We start from the raw sequence: 19,198 nt of genomic DNA, 5'->3' as shown, positions 1-19,198 counted from the left end.
CTGTCCAGGGGGATCTCCCAATCCCACTCACAACCCTGAATTGGATAAAGGGAAGAAAAATGCATGAATGGGGTAGCGCTTTTATGTTTTGCTAGATTTTCTTGAGTCTTGCTCTGGGTTTGTGGACACAAGGTCACCCTTTGCATTTCTACATTGCAAAAGAGTGTCTAATACATCAAGCACAAATTTGTTGATTGACCTCAACTTTCAAGGGATCAAGCAGGGTCACCTTTGAACCATCTATATTTGTAAGTGTAGCTGTGACCGTTCTAAAAATTCTCCAATAATAATGTGTCTTCTTCACCTGTAGCTTTCACAAGACGTGTGATGTGGCGAGGAGAACGTAAAGTTGTGTGGGGTCATTTATGACATTTGTAAATACAGGCACTGGGCTCCTTTCAATTTAATTTTTTATTTATTTTATTTTTTAGAATTAAACCTATTTTGAAAATCCAAATATTTTTGATTGTTTCTGCATCATTTTCTTAGTTACTGGAAGCAGCTGATTTTAAAACTTAAGTGTATAAGTTAATTACAGGCTAGGATTCTTTCATTCTTTTGTGGAGTTCAGAAAAAATAAATAAGATTAGAAATATAAAATCACTGAAAGATCAAAATAGTAATATTGAGGTGTCAATAAAACTTTGGACTCACTCTGTTTGTAGAAAATCCCAGTTGTGATGAGAGTTACGAACAGGCCCACTGACAGAATGCACACCAAGCACATTAGCCTCCTCTCCATCCGTGTCCTGCTCGGCCAACACGAGGAACGGCCGTGCAGAAGACTCACCTACACACATACACAAATCTTTTAGATGGCTTTTTAAAATTCAAAGCCACAGACACTACTGCATGAATGACACACAATGAGTATTTACTTGTGAACAAAAACTGGAAAATATTGTGTCTAGATAAAGTTTCTCAGGGATTTGATGACAGGTATGGTTTCACAGCACAATGGCTTCTCCATTAGTCTCCTCAGCCCTCATACACTGAAAGAGGTCAAGCATTCTTTCATTGTTTCCTCACTAATAAAAGCACAGTTTACTTTTGGCCTAATATAAGACAAGACAACGCTGAACTTTATCTGCTGCTTTTGGTGTTCACCCTTTAAATGATGAGTTTACTGATAACGATCTGTTGAAAAGTGGCTCAAAGACTTTGACTCCAAGAGTCACTCGTATCCTTCAATGGACACATTACAAACTCTGGTCAGTCTGAACGAGACTCCTATAAATAAATGGTGACTTTTGTTCATTCCACACACTACACCATGTTGAAGCCAGGTATGCCAAATCTATAAATATAGGGATCAGATTTGCTGCTATTAGTAGACATTTTCACAAGGTTAAAGATATTTAACCAGCTTAAAAAAAAAAAAAAAAAAAAACACTACAGGCAGATGTTGTTTTATTACAAGAAACTCACAGACCTGTCACAGGTTTAAACGAACTTAAAACACCTGAGTTTCCTAACGTGTTTGCAGCCTGTTATAATTCTAGACAACGGGGAGTAGCAATTTTAATACATAAAAAAGTTAATTTTACAGTACTCGATACAGTTATAGATCCAGAGGGTAGATTTCTAATTATTAAACTATCAATATTGAACAAAAAACTATGTATTGCAAGTATATACGGTCCAAATGTTGATGAACCCTCATTCTTCCACGGATTTTTTAGTGCACTCTCTGAACACCTTGATTGCACACTCATTCTTGGCGGTGACCTCAACCTTGGACTAAATGAAGACATTGATAGGCTCAACACAACAGGAACTCAGCGCAATTGGCAGTCCACAAATATAATCAAACAGTATATGAGCGACTTTGGTCTTTGCGATGCATGGCGCTCTCTTCACCCCACCAGTAAGGAATATACTTTTTTCTCGCATGTTCATCACTCTTACTCTCGTCTGGATTATTTTTTGGTCAGCAGCTCACTGCTGTGTGACATTTCAGACACTGAGATTCATCCTATAGCTGTCAGCGATCATGCTCCTGTATCTTTAACACTAATGCACAAGAATAACACTACGCCAAGAAAAAACTGGAGATTTAATATATCACTACTTAAAGATGAAGACTTTATTAAATATTTTAAAAAGGAATGGACTTCATATTTAGACTTTAATGACACTCCCGGAATATCTGCTTCTGTTCTATGGGAAGCAGGGAAAGCTGTGATGAGAGGTAAAATAATTTCTTTCTCATCACACAAAAAGAAAGAAGAAAACAAAAATATTCAGGAATTAGAAAAAAAAAAAAAAAAAAAAAAAACATCAAATCACTAGAAGCAGCCTACGCGTGCGACCAAGATCAGGAAACATTGAACAAAATATGCAAAACAAAACTAGAATTAAATGAAATTATTAATTAAAAAAAAAAAAAAAAAAAAAAAAAAAAACACAATTCCTTATACAAAGACTTCGCTTGCAGAATTTTGAACACAGTAACAAATCAGGTCGATTTCTAGCTAACCAGCTAAAAATAAATAAAGAAAAACACAACTATATGTGCTGCTAAAGATTTATCGGGGAACATAATATATGATCCTGGAAGAATAAACAACATTTTTAGGGATTTCTATGAAACTTTATACTCACCACAAATAAACCCATCTAAAAATGAAATTGATCTGTTTCTTGACAACGTAACTCTTCCAAAATTACTAGATAGTCAAGCAATGGAACTGGATTCGCCACTGACGCCAAGTGAACTCCAGGAAGCCCTGATAAGTATGCCCAATAATAAGGCTCCAGGTCCAGACGGCTTCCCTGCAGAATTCTACAAAGAATTCTGGATAATTTTGGCACCAGTATTCCACGGCATGTTGCAGGAAATCGAGGAAAATGGCAGACTACCACCAAATATGAATTCTGCCAACATTAGTCTCCTGCTAAAACCAGGCAAAGACCCTTTATTTCCCTCAAGCTATCGTCCAATTTCTCTTTTAAATGTAGACCTTAAAATAATCTGCAAAGCTCTCTCAAAGAGATTAGAGAAAATGACCCCCCTCTTAATTCATCCTGACCAAACTGGTTTCATAAAAGGTCGGCACTCCTCAACAAACACTCGTAGATTACTTAATTTAATAGACTACTCATACGATAAAAACATCGAAACCATAATATTATCTCTAGATGCAGAAAAAGCATTTGACAGTTAACTGGAAATTTTTATTCGCAACTTTACACAAATTTGGTTTTGGAAACTCTTTCATAAACTGGATAAGAATATTATACAATTCCCCAACAGCTCGTATCAGAACAAATGACCAGACATCCTCCAGCTTCTATCTCCTGAGGGGCACCAGACAGGGATGCCCACTCTCCCCTTCACTTTTTGCAATTTTTATCGAACCTCTAGCAGCAGCATTTAGACAGGCTACAACAATTAAGGGCATAAAATGTAAGAACATAGAACATAAAATCAGTCTCTATGCGGATGATGTGTTGCTTTTTCTGCAAAACACACAAACCAACCTCTCTGAGGTAATTACTTTAATAAACTGGTTTTCAAGAGTTTCAGATTATTCAATTAACTGGCCAAAATCTACAGTTCTCCCCATTAACTGCTCCTTCCATAATTCTTCCTCTGCCCCACTGCAATCCGGAAATATTAAATATTTAGGTATTAATGTCTCTCCTAAGCTTTCAGACTTAACTAAACTAAACCACATCCCACTTCTAAAGAAAGTAGAAGGCGATCTGACTAGATGGAAATCTTTACCCATATCACTCATGGGAAGGGTCGCCACTATAAAAATGATGATCTTGCCAAAAATAAATTACTTATTTTCGATGATCCCTAACAAACCATCACAAGATTGGTTCAGATCTCTGGATTCATATATTTCCAAATTCCTTTGGAAAGATAAACCCCCGCGTATCAGCTTAAAAACACTACAAAGAACCAAGGATAGAGGAGGATTAGATCTGCCTAATTTTCACCAATACTTCTTAGCCAACAGGCTTCAGTTCATCTCAGAATGGTTAAAACATACCCTCTTAGTTGAGCCCTGGCTAGATGTTGAACAGGCACTATGCAAGGATCTAGAGATTTCAGACCTACCATTTATTAGCTCAAACATCAAAAGACATGAATGCTTTAAAAGTATCAACATCAGCTTTTCTCTGACAGCATGGTGGGAGTTTCTAAAAATAACGGAGTCTTCATTAATCCCATGCAAACGTACACCTATCTGGAATAACCCTGACATATTACAAAACAATAATATGATTAATTTCCCAGAATGGAGTTGTAAAGGAATTAAATACTTAGAACATATATTAGAGGGAACAGAATTTATTCCATTTGACAGACTAGTTGCACAATATGGGATCAACAAGACAAGATTTTTAGAATATCAACAAATTAAATCCATAGTAAAAAAGAAATTTAACCTCAGTCAAGTTGAATTACAAACACCACTAAGTGCGGCACATTTTCTTACTCTTAAATCCCCCAAATTATTATCTAAAATATACAGAACTCTTTCTAAATTAGATGAATCAATATCCCTTCCTATTGCAAAGTGGGAAGCAGATTTATCAGTCAGCTTAGACCAAAACTTCTGGTCTCAGATTTGCTTAAAAACCTTTAAATTAATTAAAAATCCCAGTCTGCAATTAATACAATACAAAATACTACATAGAGTGCACTATACAGGTCATTGGATGTTCAAGATGGGCTTTACATCTTCCAACAACTGCTCACACTGTCAAGGCAATACACCAGACAATTACATCCACGCTCTTTGGTTCTGTCCACCAGTGCAAAAGTTTTGGCGCGAGATATGTGAAGACTTATCAAAGTGTCTGAAATGTAACATTCCAACCTCCCCCTTAGTGTGTTTACTGGGCAGCTTAGATAATGTCACTTCAGAAAAGAATATAGCCCATATGATTTTCACTGCCCTATGCATAGCCAAGAAAACAGTCCTCATGAACTGGAAAAATAAAAATAATCTTAATTCTAACCAATATAGAAATTATCCATTAGATTACATTAGTCTTGATACAGCCTCTGCCACCACATCAGATCAATTGCTCTGGACTCCTTTTATCAGCTCCATCACCTAGTGGGGGTGGGGGGGTCATAGTTTGGTCCCGCCTTCACTGTTGTGATTGGTGTGGGGGTAGGGACAGGCTTAGGGCGTCGGGGGGTTCCCCGGAGGCATCTTCCTTGGGGGGCTCAACCCGGGGTAGCGGTCATGTCCGGTTGGGGGCTCTGTTGGCTCTCAGGTGACTGTTTCCTCGCGGCTGCGTGCAGCGGGGCTAGGGGAGGGTCTGTGCTGACGGACGTGGGTTACTGACCTGGTAGCCTGGCTGCCCCTGGGTGGGTCCGGGATGGGCGTGAGGTTCTGGGGGCGCTCCGTCTCTGGGCTGGGGCGGGTGGGTGCATGGGGGCCCGGCCCTGGAGCAGGGTGCCGCCGGTGCGTCGAACCGCCTGGGGGGCTCTTCAACTGGTGGGGGAGATGGTCACATCTTGCAGGAGCTTTCCTCTCTTCAGGAACTCTCTCTGCAGGAGGGGGAGATACAGGAGAGGTGGAGGAAGATCTCAGCCTGGGCGTTTACCGTCTTATGTAGTCTGGAAGATGAGTGGATGGTGGGGTGGGTGCAGTTTTCTCTGTGGTGGGGTTGGGTGGACTGTCCCGGGCTCTGTGGGGCTGGGAGGCGCTGCTGCACTGGGCCCCGGTCTGGATGGGCCTGGGCCCCCTTTCCCTGGCGGGTCGCGGAGTGTGGGAGTGCCTACTGGGGTCAGCGGGGGAGCTGGCCCCAGGGAGGGGTTACCTGCCCCTCCCTTCCTTCCCCCCCCATCTCCAGCTGCCTCTCTCTTCCCGCTCCACCACAACCACCCACACATGCAGGGCCTTGGAGTAGGGGTATGTCACCAGGGTGCAGAGGAGGCTACCCCCCCGTCCCCTTCTGGCTGCCTCTGCCTCAATTTTATCCCACAACTTAGACATTCACATTACTCACACTCTCATTACACATACATATAGGATCTTGGGGGTGGGCACGATACACGGAGTCCAAATTACCATCAGGGTGTACACCTCACCCCTGGCGTCGTTGCCCACCTCTCAATTTTAAATACACTTAGACATTGAGGGCTAGCAGGAGGGACCATGCGCTTACCTGCTGCTCCTTGGCAGGTAGCTCCATGCCCTCCTGGGTTTTAATTGCACCTTAGAACACACATGCATCAACACTACAATGAGCGGGTGGAGGGAGGTTTGGAGTCTTCTCCCACCCCCATTCTCTGCGGCCTGCTGGAGCGGGAGGGCTAGGTGGAGTTGGCCGTCCGACTGCGGTCTGGAGTGTGGGGCCTCCCTGCTGCTACGGAGTCGGGGTGGTCTGCCTCTCCCCACCGCAGGGAAAAGGGTAACACCACCTGGGTCTGGGTGCAGTTCCCCCCTCCAGGGGCAAGGGTACCTAGACCCGGTTTGTAGAGTACGCTTGGGGAGTGTGATCGTGTGTACAGCGTCTCTTTATGTCTGTCTCCACGTTGGTTGAGTGTGGAGTGAGTGCATATGAGAGCATGAGGGGGGGGAATGGATGTTTGTGTCTGTGTGTGCCTGTATGTCTGTGTCTATATGTCAGGTTGGGTATCAGACGCCACCTCTCTGGGGACACCTCAGGCCCTCCAAGGTTTGGAGGCCTATCTCCACCTACCACCACTTCCCCTGCCGGTGGCGGACTCCCTCAGGTGTCGGTGCGTTGGTGGTTCTTTGTGTGTGGGGATGGGCGTCCGGGTACACACCGGCTCACTCCTTGACGGCCGCTTATCGGGGCCTGGAGCCTGGGGCTCGCTCGGGCCCCTTCGGGGGTGGGGTGCCCCTGGCCTCTCGGCCTGGGGGTCGGTCACTCAGGCACAGCTGGCGGCCGGCGGAGCTCACGGGCGCGTCACTGCAACTCCCCCTGGCTTCTGCTCCGCGGCTGCTGAGTGAACCCTCATCTGGGACTCTCCTCAGCTCTTACTGGAACAGTGGCGCGGCTGCCCCTCTGTTGGTCTTCCATGGTTTCTTGTGTTCTGGGGGCCTCTGGATGTCTGGAGTTTTGATCTCCTCCATACCTGCTTCACACCCTGGAGGACGGGGCTGTGGCCCCCCCACACTCCCTAGCAGATCGTTACATGGAGAAACCTTTGGAATACAAGCGCGCTGATCCACACAGGTATGCACACGGGTGTTCACTGCTCGTAGACCCAAATTACACCTTTCTTGGCTGCTACTTCGAAGCACATCTGTCCTGCGTGCTGCACAACAACATTGAATATTTAGTATTTACTGCTGTTTACACTTAGCTAGATTAATGTGATGGTGTTGTGTTTAGTATGTTGCTTTGTTTTTTTTTTGTCTTTTTTTGCTTGTTTTCTATTCTTCTCTCAACAGGTGATCCAGGAGATTTTTATTTTTTTTCTCCCCCCCTTTCTCACTGTCCCTCTCCCCTTCTGTTTTTCCTTTCCTTCCTCTTTCTTTCTCCCTTTCCTATCTCTCACTCATGTCTGTCCCGTCTGTAACATCTGAAAATAAAATATAATAAATAATAAAAACAAAGATCGACCAAATGGACCAATACGGCAATGCCACGATGATCCATTTGGCAAAGTAAATCCATTGGGTATCCTTGTTGGTCTTCAGACAACAATTCTGATGGCTAAAGAACCAAATGGGACAGGCGGAAAAAAAAAAACAAAAAAAAAAAAAAAAACACATTTTCACAAGTCAAATTAAAGTGTGATCGAAGCAAAGGCGGCTTCTTAATCCCAGAGCCTTAGTGAATTAAGCAGGTTTGGTGCAGAGCTGCATTTCTGAGCACAATTGGGATAATCACTGCCAAGTCTTTCTCACCTGTAGTTTGCCACAGTCTTAGGAAGCTACATTTCATTTCACAAAAATAAAAACCCCACACGTTATACTTGAATCTAGGCACAGTTTGAACACAGTTTCAATCCTGGTTAAATAAAGCACCTAAAGAATGAACGAACTGCACAAAGCAGTGTCTGTCTGCACTGTATGGACATGAACAGTACACTGTTTAACTTAAGGAATGAGGCCAAATGCTCTATCTGCAGTCTCAGTGAAATCCTTTATACATGTTGTGTTCTTTCATAAAGCAGAAAAAATACAAAGGATTTCACACTTAAATGCTTCAGTGTCTGTGCGCAAAAACTTCCTTGTGTGAAAACCATAAAAAAAATAAAGACAACTTCATCTCAATGGGGAGAAAAAAAGCAACCAATTTCATTCTGTTTGAAAACTAAAGTCAATTTGTGGAATATTCTTGCGTTGTGGTCTTCTCTCTAAGACACAGGAGACAAATCATTTTTAAATTTTACAAGTAACAATTAAGACATTTGTCCAAACATTAATATTTGCCAAATTGCTGAAATGTTGTAAAATGATCTCAAAATGCTGTCAACCAAATACATGAGTAGAAGGGCAGTAGCAACAGCATACTCTTAGTGTTTTGATTATGGCTTTTTGCATTGTTTTTACTACAGAGAATAACATTTCCAGGATGTTTCTGCAAGGCTCCTGTAAAATACAAATACATGATGTTGGGAATTCTTTAATTTAGCTAGCTTTATCATTTTTACTGTTGACATGGTTAATTTGTGCTTGATGCCACACTGAAAGCCAAGCAGAACAGTGGAGGCAAAGTTCAGATTTCAGTATTGCTTGAACTATAGACCGTTTTCAGTTATAGCACTGATAATTTTATTTTACAGGAGTTTTATTTTGTCCCCACCATGAATAAAATAAATAAATAATAAGATGCAGCAATCTGCACCCAACATGTATGAAAATGATAAAAATGACAGCTATGCAGTTATCCATCAATTCATGCCTTTTCTTAACTGCTTATCCAACCAGTTTCAGTGGACTGATACCAGCTGATGCTGGGTGAGAGTTGGATGCACCCCGTCCATCACTGAGCAAAAACAAAATGCCGTCTCTGGACAGAACTGGATGAAACCCACACAAGTGATGTGACCACAGTTTTTTTTTCTGGTGACTTTTTCTGGAAGAGTTTAAAGCCTTTTTATTTTTAACTTATTCATTAACAGTATTCCAGGGGATCCAAATTTAGTTTGAGAACTACAGACACTGGGGAGGATATGTCCCAGCTCACTAGCGGTTAGGCCATCTTTCGTTCAACTGTCATGCAAATATACTCACTAATCTTATAATCTTCTATTTCATACACATGCTCAGTTCAGAATGAGGCCTCTATTTAGATGTTTTGGCCAATGCAACATTACATGAAGACTTCAAATTCCTTCATAAATCAGAATAGGAATACATTTCTAAGTACTAGATATCTTAAAGTTCCGGATAGACAAGTTAAACTAATACTACGGCTAGAGTGGCGGCTTTTATTGAACCACTAAATGAGGACAGCTTGCTTAAAAAGAAAAAACTAATCATAAGCATAAGCATAAGCCGCTGTTGGTTCATCTGTAATTAAAAATTTAGAAAATGTGTTGTCTTATACCAGGTGCAAAACCTCAACAATTACACACTTACCCACATGTTCTATAATAATCCAGTACCAGCACCAACCTGTTTCTTAGGTTTAGCCCAAGGTATTTGCATTCTTACCTGCATGGGAGCTGATGGGTAGATATCGTCACTGGTGGAGTCCACCACGTCCTCCTCGTCCAGAGTGGCTCGCCTGTATGCGGACATCTGAAAAGTCAAATTAAGAAAAGACTCTCTCAGAGCTTCCATGTTGCTTCAAGCATCTAATAACATCCCACTAACGTGTGTGAGAGTTTTTGCGTGCGGTGTCTGTTCTTCAGGAATTTAAGGCAGAGTAGGGTTTCCCTCTAAAATCCATCAGGAGAAAACAAAATTATCCGGTTTACTTCTTTCACTCACACAGCAAAACTGCTTGGGGGAAAAACAAATGGAACATAAAAAAAACAACAGCCTTTCAAAGCACTTTTCTGCTCCCTCCAGTTCTCTCAACACCTCCAAACACCCCCATGGCTTCAGGCAGAGAGACCCTGCAGCAAACTTCACAACAGTAGGAAAACCTCCTCCTCCTGAAAGTACGATCTCCTTGTGCTTCTCCTCTCCCTCTCTTCCTGAGCAAAGTTTCTGTAGACTTCCTTTTCAGCACGGTCTGTGCAAACACGGCAACAGAGAAGCCGGAACTACTGAAAAACGGGAAGTAGCTCTGACTTTTACATGACTGAGACTGAGTGTATGGTACAGATTGTGTGAGCGTGCGCGTCTATGTGAGTGTGTGTGAAAGCACATACTCAAATGTGGTTTCACTTAGATTTGTGGAGGCAAGCGCGCAGTTGTAGTTCACGCCCTTTGTCTTTTCTATAGGACACAATGGACTGGGAGGAGGAGCACAGAAAAAAAACAACAACAATCTTTTACATACATGCTCAGTTTCTTTTGCAATTGTTACCTGAAAGTCATAACAGCCACTTCTTCTCATGTTTAATCCCTCACCCAAAAAGGGGCACAAACATGAAAAAGCTGTTTTAAAAAAAGAAGCCAACCGGAAGGGAAGCTGTGAGTATATATGCTGGGGAGAGTGATTATCTGATTGGGGACAGGTGTGGTGGAAAATTGGAGGGAAACGTAAGAAGGACCAGAAGCAAAGCTAACAGGAATGAACATGGTCCAAGGATTACAAAATAAATCAGGAAGTGACAGAACAGAAATCCTGCACCATGACGTGTAAGTGGAACCTGTCATCGGTATAACCTAAACACATAAGACAAAGAATATCTACAGCTGACCATAATAATGGATTGGATTTATATAGCACTTTTCAAGGCACCCAAAGCACTTTACAATACCACTATTCATTCACTCTCATACACTGGTGGAGGCAAGCTACAGTTGTAGCCACAGCTGCCCTGGGGCAGACTGACAGAAGCGAGGCTGCCATATCGCGCCATCGGCCCCTCTGGCCAACACCAGTAGGCAAGTAGGGTAAAGTGTCTTGCCCAAGGACACAACGACCAGGCAGGCATTCCTTCTTTGGGAAGTATATGTAAAAAATAAAAGAAAATGTATCATGGCTCTATTTATTAAAGCATAATGTCTGGCTGATTTAAGTGGGTAAGCGACACAAACACCAATAATGCACAACCACACTAACTTTCCATTATAAAAAGAAAAATAACTTGAAAGGTAAGGTAATACTAAGAATATTTCATAATAATGTATAGAAATAGCACTTCAAAGTTTCCTTTATGAGCTGGAGTGGGAAGCTGGTCACCAAATAACAAAGAAGTTTAACCCTAGCTGAGGCTTGCACATGGATCCATTTATTAGACAACACATCATATTGCAAATCATTTTAATCTGCTGAAGAAGCTATAAAGATTTTATAAAGCAGCTGCTTTATTTTTGACCTGTGATGATGGGAGGGAGAGCAATAAGGTTCTCATAGCATTGTGTCTAGCACTGTAGCCTATTTTTGAATCTGCCGCCCAGCTGGAACACATGTTCTTCCTGTGGGTACTCTGGCCCCCTACATGAGTCCAAATACATACATGCTAGCTTAACTGTTGATTTTAAGTTGGCCGTGGTTGTGAATGGCAGCGCGCATGATTGTCTGTCTCTCTAAATGACTGGCGACTAGCTAAGACCCTGAACTGAATAAGAAAAATTGGATGAATGGTGATGCTTTTATGACCAAAAGAATATGAGCAGGAATGTGAGCAGGGGAAATTAGCTTTCTCTGAAGGGTGTCTCGGCTAAACCTCAGCATGATTTAGTACTGTGCTAACTATATAACTGTAAGCAAGAGACAGTTACAACTTTTATTACACAGAGGTATCCTCCCTGTGTTACTCAATATACTGAGGTTATACCATATAATGCTACCAAACAGCCCTATCACAGCTGTTGTGGTCTGTATGGCAGAAACATGTAGTTATATTACTGTGAAGGTGCACGTCATTCTGTGGTGCAGGGTACAGATTTAAACCATAGCTGTCTATCCTTTCATTTTTCAGTGCTTATCTAGGTTGGGGTCACAGGGGTAGCAATTTAAGCAGAGATGGCCAGAACACCCTCTCCCCAGCCACCTCCTCTTCCAGGGGGACACCAATCAAGCCTGGTGGGTAGGGGTGGGACGGCTCCTCCAGGTAGAACATGGACAAATGGGGACATGGAATATCAGTTAAATCCTACAGTGTCAACGAAACTGGATACACGATGGATGGACATAAAGAAACTTTCATGAATGACTTATATAGTGTTTACGTTTTTATTTAGTTTTTAAGATTTATCTCGTTTATTTTCTTAAAAAGCACTACTTTCTCATGTCTCCTGTATTTCCTTTTTCTTCACTCTGTGTCACTACCACTCACTTCCTCTTTTTCAGTGTCATATGTGTCTTTGTGTGTTACTTTGCCACTTTTGTGATTCCCCTGCCCCACCCTCATTAGGTTCACCTGTCTTCATTTATTTTCCTGTCTCGCCCCGTGTCACTGGTTAGGCTGTCTGCTGTTCCACCTGGTGTCCCTCCTTGTGGTCTCGTGGATTACTGTGGTGTTTGCACAAGCCTTTTGGACTTTGTTTGACTTGTAATTCTTTTTTGGGTGTCAATGTTGCAGCTAAACCTGCCTCTTGGGTTCTACATTTTTGACCTTTAATCACATTTAAAAAACTAACACACAAAAAAAATGTTAGTGGTGGTGTTTAAATTAAGCAAAATTTAAAACCCATCTGAGTTTATGAATGTATTCATAGCAGCCTGTTTCATAATAAATCTCAAATATTTGAATAATTGGACATCATTTTTGGGGAATATTAAACTACACACCACAGTATAGTTTCTTGCTTGCAATTCAAAGAGTCAATTTCCAAATGTTCCGATTATTCTCAAAGGAAATGTGCAATCTCCAAATGTTGACGTTACGCTACGTGGAAGCGTATCTGTGACCGGAAGGTCGCCGGTTCGATCCCTGGGCTCTCTGTCCTGGTCGTTGTGTCCTTGGGCAAGACACTTTACCCTACTTGCCTACTGGTGCTGGCCAGAGGGGCCGATGGCGCGAAATGGCAGCCTCGCTTCTGTCAGTCTGCCCCAGGGCAGCTGTGGCTACAACCGTAGCTTGCCTCCACCAGTGTATGAATGCGAGAGTGAATGAATAGTGGCATTGTAAAGCGCTTTGGGTGCCTTGAAAAGCGCTATATAAATCCAATCCATTATTATCATTATTATTACGTCCAGATGAACAGAATCAACTTGTGGAGAGTTACTTTCCTGGATGGTTGATTGCAATGCGCAATCCATTTTTAAGAGCTACTTTGAAACTTCCAAACCTAAGGAGCTACTTCCTATCACTTACAATTCATAAACAGATCTTTTAGTACAGCGACTGACATTACACAACTTTGTTTTCTAATACTCCCCATAGCCTGTTGCCTCAGAATTACTGGCTCCTATTGATACAGCTTTTCAGGCGTTTCTGGTAACAGGAAAAGATCAGAGTGGCAAGGAAAGCGTTGACTGGATTGCTGCTTTTATTAACAAACTGCGCCACCCAGGTCACTTTCAGCAGCTCTGACATTGAACTGCTAGCTGTGAGGTTACACACACATTACATGCTCTGGAAGTTTTTAAATGCCATCTTGGTTGTTGTTTACATCCTGCCTCTGCCAACCAGGCAACCACGTGTAAAGTCATCTACTCTGTTGCAGCAAGACTCCAGACTATGCATCACAAAAAGTTGTCTTGCTTGTCTTACACAAGTAAGACTGTAGACTTTTGGGTAGTAAATATACATATCTGCAGTTCACTAGTAAACACCTGAAGCACAAGAGGCCAGAGATATAGATCGTTCTTATACTACAATTTCAACACTGTTAACAGGACAATGATTAACTTCAGCTGCCTGTAAATGTGTCACCACAATGCAAAACGCCACAGGGGGATATATTAAAAACATTTTTGCCTGGAGTATTTTGATCATCAAGCATATAATCAGACTCTAAAATAGCACTTTTGTCCAATCTTAGTTTTTCCCCTTGTGGGCACAGTTCACATGTTAGCCTTTTGACCAAAAACCAAACCCGCGACTGAAATAAATGTTTACTTGATTAAGACTTTATTAGATTGTCTCATAAGCACAGCCAGAAGGTCAGATCCTTTCTTTTAGTTCCCACTCGTCTCTCATAAACAAAAATTGATGTTCCTACCACAAAAATCCTCGAGAATTCCATGCAAACCAGGAGCACAAATTCCTGTGATTCCTACTAAATCTTGGTTTCTATTAGATGAGATTTATGAAATGAACCCCAATGGGAGGAGGGGAACAGTTGAAGTTAAACTGAAAATTTGTTGAGAAAGAGTGTTGGATTTGTTGGTACTGCTGTTCTTGGTCGGCTGCTTGCTGCTTAAATAGTTGTACATAAATAAGCCAACTTAAAAAAAGAAATAGTTACTGAAGCAGAAGGAAACTGAAAAAAAAAATTAAATTAAAAGGCTTTCATTCTGATCAGTAGTATAAAACTTACTAGGGAAGACACTGATACCAGCCAATAACTGTTTGGGGACTTTTATTCTGAAATAAAACTACTGCTTGTTGTTGTCCTCATAACTTCCTAGATCTAACTAGGGGCTTTATTATAAAAAAAACATATCAGGCTTACATTAAGAAGGAAAGTGCTTTCTTTAAAAAAAAACAAAAAACAATAACTCAGCGTTTTTATTTTGGAAACTGGATATATTTTAAAGCACATTGAGCTTACATTAAGAAACCGGTGGCTTTTATTTTGAAAATCTGACACCAAGACCCACGCTGTAGCAGTCGTCATTGTGTTTCTGCGACAAACACTGCAGGATTAGTTGCATGCCAAAAAACAAACAAGCAAAAAGGATGATTCTACATACTTTGCAAAAACCATCACTGTGCTGGTGTGTTTATGAACTCCAATAAAGGGCTGGCAGCTGGCCTGCTGGGTCATACAATCAGCTTATGAAAAAATGGAAGGACTAAAATGATGAGGGGAAAGAGGTAGGGCAGAATATGAGGGCATAGATACACTTTCAATTATATAAATGGTTTCGAATGGCCTATAGCTCAAAGCAAAAGGTCTAATGGGGACATTGACGTTTGACTTTCTCGTTTGACACACATACGTTTTGCTCCATCAATATTTGACCTATAACTCATTAAAGGATTACAGCTGTTCCATTTAACAAAAAAAGCGCCTCATGAATTAAACAAAGTGAGTGTAACTCAACAAAATTATATGCAAAAAAGAAAAACACCCCGGTTTAATCATGTAGTCTGCTTTGGATCACAGTGCAGGATAACAAAATGCAGTATTTATTGGCACTGTCCACGTTGTTGCTGCACAGGCATTCCTGTGCACATTCACTGTTTCTGAACACTTTCCTGGCAGCTAGAGTCTGTGCAGATGTGTACGCACAGATTGCCACACAGATTGAGTTGAATCACTACGTAGTCACAATACCACTTCCCCTTTCCTGTTAATATTTTGTGACCAATAAAGGCCTCTTTAATTTTCAAGAAATGTGAATTGTAATACTTGATGCAATACTAATATACACTCATCCACACAGACCTGAAAGAAAGAGTTATAAATTATAAATATGAACCTTAGGTCTCTCCTGCTCACAAGTTCCTGTTGATGCCCTTTCTTAAAGGAAGTCACGCTAAGTGACAAGTGGGAGGCATATGAAAACATAAAATGATGCAAATCTTACACTAACAGTCTGTGGTCAAGGTCAGTTGTGGACACTTTGTAGGAAATCCCTAATGGTGTCCCACAGGGCCCAAAGATGTCTTCCCAAAGTAAAGCCGACAGTATGCGAGGTAAGTATCCTCCAATTCTTGGAAATGACGGGAGACTGTGGCCTTTGAGGGAGAATGTAAACCCAACCATGCGTCAGTAATTCGTCACTGATCCTGCAAACCAGACGATTATTTGTAGCACTCGGGCATTCTTCCAATAATAACTTCAGTGTGTTTGTGTTTAGAATTGGGTGCTGCATGCGCTGTGGCGTGCAGAGTTTGACAGTTTATTAGCAAAGAAACAAATGCGAGTAGGACGAGAGGAAAAAGAAAATGTGTAAAAAATGTCGGCGGAAGGAGGGAGATGATTTAAAGTTTGTCTGACATGAGCTGGCAGTGCACCCATTCGGCACGGGAAGAAGTGTGCCCTGGTCAACCACTGTGGTAAGCCAGCGAGACGCTAGGTCTGGATGCAGCTGCAGACCACATAAGATCAGTAATTAATGACTACATGCTAGAAACAAGTTACAATATAAGCCTAGTATCCTGCGCAAGAGACACGTGTCTGTTGACTTCTGTTTATCAGATCTGAATCATGCTGTGCTGTCATGCAGAGATGAATCTCAGAAGACTTTCAGCAAGAAGCAGAGAAAAAAACAGGCTTCTTTCCAAGCCTAAAGCTCTTTGTTAACCCATTGGTGTGAATCCAAAGTTCAGGAAAAACATTCCAGGAATACCACCCTGTCGAACATAAACATGACTAAACATCCTACTATAACAAGTACAAACTTTTTGATCCAGTCCAACATATTACCTGATGAGAAACTGGCTGAACACACTGCAGCTGCCTCTGGCTGTGTTTACTGGAATACTGCAATTCAGTGCTCGCGGCTTCAACTTGTCAGCTGAGTTTTCAACCTGTGCCTAATGTTCGCATGTTTACGTAGCAAATGAAGCAAAGAAATTAAACTAGGAATAATGCCTGGTGCAGTTATTCCTAAAAGGAGCCACCAACCACTTAATCTTTTGTGTCCAGGCTCCCGTTTCTGCCTGAAGGCCGCTGATAAGACAAAGTCATCTCAGGCTGCAGCTCTTGATCCCTGATGTCAAAACAGCAGTGGAAATTTATTTTTTGTCACAGTGCAGAGACAATGTTTCCTTTGGGGAAAACACCCTGATAATGACCCCCCCCCCCCCCCCCCCCCCACACACACACACACACACACACACAAAAGACATAAAGCTACTTTCCCAGGCTTTCCCAGCTCTGATTGTTAAACTAAGCTGAAGAGCTTTATGAGAATCATAACACTTCAGGCCTATTTTTAGTGTTCTGTGTATGCCTCCTTTGACAAAATAAAGAGCTTGCATTTTCTCTCACATGGTTTTTAATATGCAGGTTTCAGCTCTGAAATTCTTCAGATTCCTGGTTAGTGTACGACTCCAACTCATTATTCTGTGTACTTTTCAGGTACTCTGACGTATGTACGGTGATCAAATATCAATGAGCCAGGTCTTGTTTCGCCATCATGCTGTGTGTCTGCTGCAAGTAACCAAAGTATTAAGTTCAGTCATCCTGACCCTGCATGCACACAAGTTAAACGTGGTAGAATAATATTTGCCCTGATACATATAATATGGCATATTGCTATATTTCAATATAGTTCTCATATATGATTAAAGCGCTCCAAGCAGGACCTTTTTAGCATAAGGCCAGGATTAAAAGGAGTGGCACACGGAATCTTGCACCAGCACAAACAGATAACAGCAGATTACCTGTTCCTGCTGTTGTTATGGCATCCTGCAGCACACTCCTGATCACACCTAGGTAATGAATAACTGGGTGAACCAAGCTCCCCAAGTGCAACACCTCCAGAGCCTTGTAAACATCTTTAAAGCAATCAATCACCCAGGCATGAAACTGTACAAATAGTTGCCTTCTGTGCCAGCAATCAACAGAGCAGTATTTCAAACAACCTAGATATTGATTTTAACTTGAGTTTGGACTGGTTAATTGCTACATAAATTAAAAAGAAAAAGCAGTGAAAAGCAGAAGTAGCTCTCAACAGAGAGGAAAAGGAAGTGGCAAAAGGACATGAAAATCAGGAAATCCAATTCCTCCTAAAGCTGAGGTTAAGGTGAAGCAATCTATTTTAGGAAGAATTTGCTTTAAATTTGATGTAATAACTTGAAACTTTTATTATGGTTGCGTTGGTCCCTAAACACAAGCAGAAAACATTCTGGATAGTCTTTTAAAGAAAGTTTTCACTATTTAGTTCTTCACAGTACACAAAGAGGGGGGCAGAGGCACAAAACAATCAATTTTTTGCCTCTGTATATATAATAAATTCTTACAAATGTAATCTCAAATACGCTGGTTGTAGAAGTTGTGGTGACTAAAATGTCACATATGCACAGGTCAGTGCAGACGGTTGAGCATGTTAAATGGTACATGGAACGATAGGATGTTGAGGTTGACTCACTAAACGCACCCCTGGGTATTTATGAACACAACTTTGCTGACTCAAACGTGATGTGTGTCAAAGTTAGTAGTGAAAACCTGAGAGGCTGCAAACAAGACTATTAATGCAACATATTTGAATATGGCAGCAAAGCCCCAAATCTCTATTGGATAGTTACTGTCAAATTAAAACCCACAGCATGAAGCTAACCTAGAATAAGGCCACTAAACTCCATGCAAGGCTCTGTATGCAGCCTGCTCTTTAGTTATATAGGAAGCACAGCCACACATTTGCATTAACATTTCCTTTAAAAACAGGGTTTCTTCCTTTAATGACCACAACCTCGCAGTAGTTTGTAATAATTAGTCTCTCTTAATGCGTTACTGCGCACAGTCCAGTTGTGTAATTACACTTTTAATCAGTATCGCGTGTAGCCAGAGGACGTCTTACCGTGCTCTCTGTTGATCTGCCGCCACCGCCGTGACTCTGGTGCGCTTTCTGACCGTGGGACAGTGAGCGATCTTCAGCTAAAACAGCCAAAGAGCCTGCGCTTCATTGTCAAGATAGTTCACGTCCCTCTGAAACTTTCCTCCACTACGCCTCTACCCCGGAAATCAGCACATTCACGCCTAGAGGTTTCAAATAGAAGCACTCAAACTGAAATGAGAGGCGTCGGCAAGAAGCTGCTCTCTCAGCATAAAAACATCAAATTGGTTTTTAATGGTAAGGTTTAATAGTGACCTCTCTCTTTTCCCCCGTATCTGAGTTGTCACAGTAGCCTACATAGGTTAGTAAAAGATAAACACTAAAGAGTATTAGCCTGCATTACTAAGTTAACCCAACATTAACTAAGCATTTTGGTTATGCTGAACTTGCCAGAGCAATGATATCAATATAACTGCTGATGAATTAACTAAGCTCGTGTAACAATGTATCAAAAGTTCAAACAACCACCAAAATGTATGCTTGTTCTTCTAACGTCATTAAC

At 41.5% G+C, this 19,198-nt stretch overlaps 1 protein-coding gene across 4 annotated transcripts in view; it reads right to left on the bottom strand.

The window, feature by feature from the left end:
* Positions 1 to 18,812, bottom strand: part of ece1 (endothelin converting enzyme 1) — a 31,980-nt gene extending 13,168 nt beyond the window's left edge. Inside the window, exons 1-3 of one of the 4 annotated variants that reach the window (XM_086293222.1) lie at positions 18,661 to 18,812; positions 9,612 to 9,698; positions 655 to 790 (exon numbers count right to left, since the gene is read on the bottom strand). In XM_086293222.1, the coding sequence (XP_086149348.1) occupies positions 655 to 790; positions 9,612 to 9,698 (223 nt within the window). In that variant the 5' untranslated portion in view covers positions 18,661 to 18,812. Of the gene's footprint in view, positions 1 to 654; positions 791 to 9,611; positions 10,229 to 10,434; positions 10,513 to 18,660 lie in introns of those variants that run through there. The other 3 variants (XM_086293221.1, XM_086293223.1, XM_086293220.1) reach the window with 3 other exon arrangements.
* Positions 18,813 to 19,198: the final 386 nt, after the last annotated feature.

The sequence above is a fragment of the Aulonocara sp. 'chitande type north' Nkhata Bay genome, linkage group LG5, assembly GCF_057382095.1.
Source record: "Aulonocara sp. 'chitande type north' Nkhata Bay isolate Kocher_YH1m ecotype deep benthic linkage group LG5, A_spYH_male_GT1.1, whole genome shotgun sequence".
Taxonomy (NCBI): domain Eukaryota; kingdom Metazoa; phylum Chordata; class Actinopteri; order Cichliformes; family Cichlidae; genus Aulonocara; species Aulonocara sp. 'chitande type north' Nkhata Bay.
Note: the sequence above shows the minus strand (reverse complement) of the source record. Positions and strands in the feature narration are given on the sequence as shown.